Here is a 9,591-nt window from a genome sequence, read left to right as displayed (position 1 = left end):
AGAACCATCTATCCCCTCCTCCCTTGCATACTTGTCCTGGAATGCATCTTTGAGGAAGGGATTTACAGCTCCAGCAAATCGATGGAGGCCTCAGACAAGTCTTCTCTAGGGGAAAAAAAATATCGCTCCCGCAAATATGAACACCTCCTGAAGGCCCTGCTATTTATCATTGACGCCATTGAGTGAGTTGGAACCGAAAACATCGTCACCAGACTCCCCGCGATCCACCCCACCAAAAAAAACCAGGAAGGAAGGTCCCGCGGCGATGGCTGGGAAATGTAGTCTCCCTATCTCTGGCGGCAAGGAAGGAGCTGGGTGGAGCAGACTACAACCCCCGGAGGACACTGCAGCCGCGGGGAGGACGTGACTTGTCATAAGTGAAACGCCACAAGTTGAGCTAAAGGTTGAGAGTGGCGGCTGGATTTGGGCAGTGACAGAGAGGGTAAGTCGCAGCTGAGAGGCAACGGCGGCAGCCTCGGCTGGAATGGAACGCTGAATGGTTACACGGCGTTCTATTGGAGCGTCAACGTTCCAATTTGGAATGTTCCCGCTTGTGTCAATTTCAGGCTCGCAGCTGGAACTGTATCAGAAGTGAGCCGGCCTCACAGCGCGTCCAGTTGGTAAAGGGTTTTTATTGTATATGGATTTTGTTTCTATTTCCAGTATCTCTAACCCGGCACCCCCCATCATTGCGCATCGGCAGCAATAAGAGGATGAGAAGCAGGATTTGTATTTTTGTACCCGTTCGTCCAGCCGACTCGCAAAACAGGCGGATTGGTTTCTCTTGCACCTGCTAACTGACCCTTTCTTTTTGGATTTACGTTTTCTGGGCGCATTTCAAAATGGGCTATCTCCCTGCAGGCTCTGGGGGCTTATTGACCTCCTGTGCTTCTAAACAACACTGGCACGGGCTTGATGGAGCTTTATTGTGATGCAGGGAGGAGGGGGAAAAAAGCGTTTGTCCCTGTTTGTGTGTGGTTGTCGTCATCTGTGACAATGTCATGTGAGTCTGACTACTTTCTCAGAAAGAAATAATTCTAATCTCCCCACCACTTCCTCTCCAAAATCCTCCCTCCAGTAAATTGTTAATCCAGTGATAAACACTAGCACAGGATGATGGAGATTTTATTTGTTTTCTTATATTTCATGGAACTGATGTAATGATAGGAGTCAGGTGCAAACTGAGGAAAGAACAGTTCACCATGGTATCACCTGGACCAGGTTACGGTTTCAATTCTCAATAAATAATTGTTGATCTGGTTTTGTTTTATTTAATGCATGGTGTAAACATTATAATCACTATCATTGTTTATCATCATCAAGCTAACCTTTCAATCAGGCTGATTGAATGACGTCAGTGGGGAGATGGAATGCACTTTGACTCTGTGCCAGCATGAGTTACTTGTAGATCAGTTGTAGACCAATTCAGAGTCAAACTCTCTGTCCCCTGTCCCAAATATGACTTACCCCAATGTCACAAATGCAGCTATTAATTTATCGCTTCCTCTTTACCATGGGTAGCACAGTGGTTAGCACTGCTGCTTCAAAGCTCCAGGGACCTGGGTTCGATTCCCGGCTTGGGTCACTGTGTGGAGTTTGCACATTCTCCTCGTGTCTGCGTGGGTTTCCTCCAGGTGCTCCGGTTTCCTCCCACAATCCAAAGATGTGCGGGTTAGGTTGATTGGCCATGCTAAAAAAAAAAATTGCCCCTTAGTGTCCTGAGATGCGTAGGTTAGAGGGATTAGCAGGTAAATATGTAGAGATATGGGGGTAGGGCCTGGGTGGGATTGTGGTCGGTGCAGACTCGATGGGCCAAATGGCCTCTTTCTGCACTGTAGGGTTTCTATGATTTACTGCATTTGGCTCTTAGGTTTTCCTCACTTAATCTGGAACTCAATAAATCAAAATGGCATGGCATTAAAACTTCTATTACTGTGACCCATTGGCATTTTATGTGAGTACAGTTTCAAACATCAACATTAGTTGGGACAGGTCTGTATGATGTTGGAGAAAGAGAACATGTGCCCTTACCAATGGTTGACATCATGGCTGAATGCTTGAGCTGAAAATCAGTTTCATATTTGAATATTTTAAACATAAGAAAGCCCCTTGAGCCTGCTTCACCAATATCATGGCAGATCATCCAACGCAATAGCCTGATCCTACCTCCCCTGCCACCCCCATCACACCACATCACCCCACACCACCATATCCCTTGTTCCATTTCCCCAAGTGCTATAACTACTACATGAAAACATACAATGTTTTGGCCTCAACTGCTTTCTGTGGTGGCAAATTCCACAGACTTACCACTCTGTGAAGAAATTTCTCCTCATCTCAGTCCTAAAAGGTTTATCCCTCATCCTCAGACTTTGACCACCATCAAGAATGTCCTTCCTCCATCTACCCTATCTAGTCCAGTTAGAATTTTATTGGATTCTATGAGATACCCCCCTCTGAGCAAATGTAGCCCTAATCAACTCATTTTCTCGTGATAAACCTTTGCTGCACTCCCTCTATAGCACGAACATCCTTCCTCAGTAAAAGAGACCAAAGCTGCATAAAATCAGTGAGCTATAAGTTTATTGTTCAGTTCTTGCAAATTGAATATAGGATCTTGGATTTGTGTCTGATATGGTGGGTCCACGGTGTCAAAATCTGCAGCTACAATACATTGGAAGTTTGGTAAACGGTGAGGGGAGACTATAAAAGGCTTCAGGACAATATAGGTTGGTTAACAGATTGTACACACGCAAGCTGTGTTTTCATGCAGGGAGACTTGAGGTTAAGAAACAAAACCATTGAAGTAAACTTTGTGAGGTGGTGCTGAAGACTTTTGATGGATGCAGTTCTTGGTGGTTAGATGCATCTTTCCTTGAGAGTGTAGGTTTATAAAAACATGGACAGGCAGCAGCATTTTCAGGTTCAGAATTTGGGACATAGGTTTTAGCCTTAGCTCAGTGATAGCAATCCTGCCTTTGTGTCAGAAGATTCAAGACCCATTCCAGAGATTTTAGGACATGATGCTTGTGCATTACTGAGGAAGTCCTGCGCTATGGGATGTGCTGCCTTCCAGATGAACCTTCGAACTGACCACCATCTCAGGCAATTTCCAAAAAAGAATAGGGCTAATATTTAACTGGACCTACCTAAAGAAAATGCTTCAAATTGTGCCAATATTTCTGGAGAATGTAATATTCATCCAGCTGGTAATAACTCGCTCTCCAGAAGGTCATAATTGTGGGATGTGTGCTGCAATTTTTAAAAAAAAGACCTAATTGCTGACTTAACAGTAGAATTTCCTCATTGACCTCCTTCAGCAGTGAACCTAATCAGCACAGGGTATGGATGGTGCAGCCACTGCTGCACAAATGGAAGGTGGGAAATCGCCTGAAGTACAATAGTAGCCATGAGCTCCAAACCATAGGACACTTCACAACAACTTGCCCACTTAAATCTGTTCAGAAAGCATCTCACTTTATCACTCAGCATCTCCGGAGGCCATTTACAAGTCTCATCATTTACAAGTGGGAGCATCCCTCAACCTACGTGGCCATACCTGGTCTTTAACATATTGCTGTTTGTGGGAGCTTGCTGTGCACAAGGCGGCTGCTCTGTTTCTTCCTTTGTGACAGTGATTTCTTAATTGGCTGAAAAGTGCTTTTGGTTTTCTTTTAGATTATGAAAGTTGCTTTTTTAAAAATTGCTTCATGGGATGTGAGTGTTGCTTACAAAAGCAGCATTTGAGGGGATTATCCCACTTAGCTCACTCTTGCATGCAAAAATATAGTGCTCAACTTGGAAAGTTGATTGTGGAAAGTGCTGGAAAAGTCCAACTACATGCAAAACTTTGAATATCAAAGTGCCCTGTTGAACAGTGTGTGTTACTGTTTCTCCCCTGTTTGTGAATGATAGGACAACAGTGTGTTCAGGGACTTTTATCATAGATTTTGTCTCTGTCACAACCATTTTTTTTTCCAGTTATATTCAGTTGTCCACCCCTGAGAGGGGGGCATTAACTGAGGAATTTAGTTTCTGAGGCCCAAGTTTGGATCTGGGCCATCTGGAAGAGGAACTGTGGATGCGTTAATACTCAAAAGTCACACAAATTTGACCATTTGGCAAATTGTGCCATAGAATCTTCTATTTGGAATTGGATGCCTATAGTTTTCTTAATGTAATTTTTTTTCGGCATAGCTGAAGACTAGCCAAGCCCATTATGTTGAAGGAATGTGCCCAGATAGTGTGGTGATTATGACATTAGACTTGTCTTGTAACCCGGAAGTTATGAGTTCAAGCCTCATTGTAACAGTTACGCAACTGAATTTGTTTCAGTTCATTTGTGGGTTGGCAGCAGACAAAAATGACCATGAAAGCACTCAGCTGCCTTACTGATGTCTATCCGTCATGGAACATAGGAATAGAAGGCCATTTTGCCTCTCCAGCCTGTTCTGCCTTTCAATGAAAGCATAGCTGATCTCCAACTTCATTCTAAACCAGTTTTGTCCCATATCCCTTAATATTGTTGATTTAACAAAATCATTATTAATCTCCATTTTAAAAAGTTATTTTCTTGATTCTTATTTTGCTTATGCTGATTTTGGTGAGTCCCTGTTTAAATTCCTCCGGACTTCCGCCAAGCTGAACTGCTCCGCTACAGGTCCCAAATAATTATTCGACGTATCAGCCATTTTGAATAATATCGCCCTTCAGTTTTTAAGGAGCCTCAACATGCTCCTGACCAACTTCTTTTAGCTAATGCAATTGTAAAAGCTTTTTGTTGATTTTGATATCCTTCCAAGTTTCTTTTCTCACACTCTTTTTGTAACTCTCACTATCTGTTTTTATCATCCTTTGTCCCTTTCCGATTCCCCCTTTTTTTTTGCACTTTTTGTTTGCTTACTCTTATGTTTATGCTGTTTCTCCCCTCATCAGTTGTCCATGACTGTTTTTTTGGCGAGAGCCATAGCCCCTTAGAAGTATTATATCCTTGGAGGATAAATAATTGAAACAGATGATGCTTTAGGGAGGAGGGAAGGACAATGAAATGAGTATAGAAATGTGTTGGCAACTTGCCTGCACAAACATTCTTCTGAACAGCAAAATTCAACGGTATGGGCTTGGTGAATAAATGCACTTATTGGATGAATTGAGTTTTTGCTTTTGTTAATAGACAGATGCTAAACTATGTCTGTATCTCTTTTGAACACCTCCCACTGATCTTCTGTTATTTTGTCCATTGTCTGTGGGCAGTCTCTCTCATTGGGTTCAAGTCTGCTTCACCTAAATGTAGAATCTTAGTAGCTGTTTCACATTCCCCCCCCCCCCCTTTGAACACCATTTTGAGATCAATTGCTGTTCGATTAAAAGTTTGTACATTGATAGGCAGTTAACTAAATCTGGCTTGTCACTCATTAAATTTAATATGGCATTCCCTCCCCTCGCCCGGGGCATATTGCTGCAGATGGGGAGAGGGTAGCATAGTGGTAGTATCACTGAACCAATAATCCAGAGGCTCAAGCTAATATTCTGGGGACATGAGTTCATATCCCATCACAGCTGTTGGTGGAATTTAAATGCAATTAAATAAAATCTTGAATTGAAAGTTAGTCTCACTAATGACGGCTAGGAAACTATCATTGATTGTTGTAAAAACCCATCTGGTTCACTAATACCCTTTTAGGGAAAGATACCTGTCATCCTTGCCTGGTCTGGCCTACTTGTGACTCGAGTCCCACAACAATGTGTATGACTCTTCGTTAACTGAACAAGTCACTCAGTTCAAGGGCAGTTGCAGGTGGATAAAAGATACTGGCCTTGCCAGTGATGCCCACATCCCATGAAAGAATTAAAAAAAACATTCTGGACACACTCAGGAAGTTTACTACCCCTTAAACATGCTGAAGTCGGCTTGTATAAAGCTATATGAAAAGGGAGTCAAAAGTTATCAGGGGTAGGAAAGATGGTGGCATTGAGGTCACAATCTGATCAGCCATGATCTTATTGAATAGTGGAGCACGCTTGAGTGGTCAAATGGCCTCCTTCAGTTCCTAATTCATACGTTCGTATCAAAGTTAAAATCCCCCGTTAACTCTTCAGTCTTTTCTACTTGTCTAATCTCTGCATTAATATAATCAACTATTGTACAACTGTACAGGCCTATACACAACTTTCACTACAGCCTTAAATTGTTTTCCGTTTCTTAATTCTGCCCATGAAGTCTCCACTGTCTCCATCCCTCTTGTTATATCCTTCATCATTGAAATAATTTCATCCTTAATTCACGACAGCTACTCCTTTCCCAGTGCCATTTCCCTATCTTCCTTGTTGAACTTTTATAACCTGTTTATATTTAGTTCCTAGTTCTGACCATCTTGTAGACATGTCTCAATAATGGCTACTGTGTTATATTCTCCAGATTGAATTGCAATCTATTCAATTTGTATCTTCTGCTCTGTGCATTTGTGTGAAGAGTGCTTATTTGGGCTACATACCCTGACCTTTCCTTCGCTCTTTAAAATTCTCTCTTGGTTTAACCACTTTTTTTCCCCTCGTACCTGCAAAATCTTGAGCACAACTTCTGGCTGTTACACTCTTCCCTTTCATTTGTTTTTTTTTAACAAGTATTATTGATACTGCCTTTTCCATTGGTTCCTACACCATTTACTAGTCTAACGTTCTTGTGACAGCCCTATTTATCCATTCTGATGGGACCCCGATCACAGCCCAGTTTAGGTGGATTCCTTCCCATCACAATAGTGGTACCAGCTCCCCGTAAAATGGAACCTCTCTTTCCCACACCACTCCATCATTCACATATTCAGCTTGCTCATCTGCCTATCCCTAGGTTAATTTTCTTATGTATTGGGTAATCATCTGAAGGTTGTAAACCTTGAACTCCTTTTAATTTATCTTAAAGACAGCATGGTGGCACAGTGGTTCGCACTGCTGCCTCTCAACACCAGGGACCCAGGTTCAACTCCGGCCTAGGATGACTGTGTGGAGTTTGCACGTTCTCCTCCTGTCTGTGTGGGTTTCCTCCCACAGTTCAAAGATGAGCAGGTTGGGTGGATTGACCATGCCAAATTGCCCCTTGGTGTCCAAAGATACCTAAATTAAATGCCCTTAGTGTCCAAAGATGCCTAAATTAAATGGATTAGACATGGTAAATGCATGGGTTTGTGGGGATAGGGCAGAGGGGAGGATCTGGGTAGGATGTTCTTTCAGAAAGTCGGTGCAGATTCAGTGGGACAAATGGCCTCTTTCTACACTAGGAATTCTACGGCTCTAAGCTCCTAGTTCCCAGTGCTTTTCAAACAGGACCATTTTCCCACTCTTCCCTATGTTCTTGGTCCCAACATTAATCACAGTACAGGAGCCTCCTGCTTCCACTCAAATATCCTTTCAAGCAGATTTCAGATGTTCCTTACCCTGGTACCAGGTAGGCAACACACCACATAGGACTCTCAACCCTGCTTACAAAGGTATCTATCTCCTAAGTATTGCATCCCTTACAGCTACCGCATCATACTTTCACACATCAGACTATCTCCTCTTTTAAGGTACCATGGTCTGCATGTTGGATATCCTCCAGCCAGTCTTTTTATTCTTGGCTTCACAGGTAGCAAATGCATTTGTATGTGTTGGTTAGGATTAGTTTCTCCAACACTGCCCCCAGCCCTCCCACATATGCTAGTGTTTCCAGTTGTTGACTCAGCCAGAGAGTTTGCGATGGAGACACCTCCTAATATGTTGGCTTGAGACTGGCCATAAACTCCCACATGCTGTAGTCCAGGCACACAGCGTAATCCAGATTATATTATTTATATCTGGTTTGGCTATTCCTTTTTTTTCCTACCTGCACGAAGTGCTGTAACAAAAGAAAAAGTTTTACATGTTTTTGTTTATTGGACCAAGATATAAACTTAGCAGAAATAAGCTAAACCTGCCCTTGATTTGATCTGGAGAAGCTTCCCAAGTATTTACCAGCCAGTGCCTCCCCTTGTGTTGCATCATTTCAGATGTCTTTACTTCTCTCCCTGATCTTGTTTCCTTGCCTCCAAACGGATTCTTGAACTAAGTGGTTAGATGTTAAAAATACTAAACGCACAAGCGCAGTATATTAAAGAATATACTGTATACTTGCCTTAAAACTCTCACGTTCTGCTGCTCCTTCCTCTGTGTTAGTTAAGATATGACTTTCCCTTTTTAGAATTTCTCCCTACTTCAGTTTTGTTCTCTGCTGCATTGTCACTGCCGCTGGGTTCACATGCTGTTTCTGTGGTGTGCCGGTGTACTTGGCCTGCCTTATTGCAAGGGTATAATCTGCCATTCCCCTGCCATCAAACAAGTTTTAACTAAATTGGCTTCTTCAAGGCTGAGAAGAAGTTGGACCTTTTGTTTCAGTGATCGACTACACTGTCAAGAGGTTATAATTATACAAACCGTATTGTTTCAAAAAGTATCCATGTTGATCACTTGTTGTAAGGCATCCAATATGTTGCAGCTAGTATTTTAAAAACAGTGTATTTGCAGTCAGTAACACCACAATCAAATGAGACACCCTTTTCTTCATTCTCTCCCTTATATGTAAAGCAGAATACTGCAAATACTGAAAATCTGAACTAAAAACCAAAAATGCTGGAGAAAACTCAGCAGGTTAGGCAGCATCTGGGTGGTTAGAGAAACTGAGTTAACGTTTCAGGTGTGGGGAGAGGTGCTAAAAGGACAGGTGTTGTGTCTCCTACATTTTCTCTCTTTGTCCTGTGCCAGTCGCTGATTTTTTTTTTGTTGTTCTGGCTTACAGTTTTGTAGCTTTACAGCTTCCCTATTGATTCACTCGCGATAAACTGCAAGTTGTTTGTTATAAAAATGTATGCTTCTCCCTGCCTTACATTTTCACATGCCTTTTAAATATTATACAACAATGCAGGGCTTTATTTTTCTCATTTTGAATCTTTTCCATTTCTTTCCACAGATCCTTTTTTTGTTCCAGACATGGCCTACGTTAAGAGTGGGTGGCTGTTGCGGCAGAGTGAGTTATACTTATCAATCTGGTGTAAAGCGATAGTGATGTTTAACTGCAGATTGTGAGCTGTGGTAGAATTGATTGGGGAAAATAATTTAAACCAGCTTTGATTGGTACCAAGCATTCTAAACTACTCTCAAAGTTAGAGGTTTTAAAGCTTAGACATATTCAAATCCTAATAACTTCCATTGGAAATCTTTGTCTCTTTCTCTGTCCCTCTACTATTAGATACTTTCACATTTGCAATGGCTCTGGGACATACAAACATTCGAATTAGGAGCAGGCCACTCGGCCCCTCAAGCTGCTCTGCCATTCAATAAGGTCATGGCTGATTGTAACTTCAACCCCACATTTCTGCCTGTCCCCCTTAACCTTTTAACCCTTTGTTAATCAAGAATCTATCTAGCTCTGCCTTAAAAATAATCAAAGGCTCTGCTTCTGGGTCAGCACTAATTGAAAATCTGTGATTATCCAGGCCTCTCTGTACTGGTGTATTATCACTTCCCGTTGGGTTATTTGGAGAACTATTGGCACCTTGTTTTTACACTTTTCAATTGCTTCTC

The 9,591-nt window shown here is 42.1% G+C and overlaps 1 protein-coding gene across 3 annotated transcripts in view; it reads left to right on the top strand.

The window, feature by feature from the left end:
• Nucleotides 1-325: 325 nt before the first annotated feature.
• Nucleotides 326-9,591, top strand: part of plekhb2 (pleckstrin homology domain containing, family B (evectins) member 2) — a 30,584-nt gene continuing 21,318 nt past the window's right edge. The window contains exons 1-2 of one of the 3 annotated variants that reach the window (XM_078209105.1): nt 326-442; nt 8,978-9,034. In XM_078209105.1, coding sequence (XP_078065231.1) covers nt 8,998-9,034 — 37 coding nt within the window. In that variant the 5' untranslated portion in view covers nt 326-442; nt 8,978-8,997. Of the gene's footprint in view, nt 621-981; nt 1,004-8,977; nt 9,035-9,591 lie in introns of those variants that run through there. The other 2 variants (XM_078209106.1, XM_078209104.1) reach the window with 2 other exon arrangements.

The sequence above is a fragment of the Mustelus asterias genome, chromosome 3 (assembly GCF_964213995.1).
Source record: "Mustelus asterias chromosome 3, sMusAst1.hap1.1, whole genome shotgun sequence".
NCBI lineage: Eukaryota > Metazoa > Chordata > Chondrichthyes > Carcharhiniformes > Triakidae > Mustelus > Mustelus asterias.
Note: the sequence above shows the minus strand (reverse complement) of the source record. Positions and strands in the feature narration are given on the sequence as shown.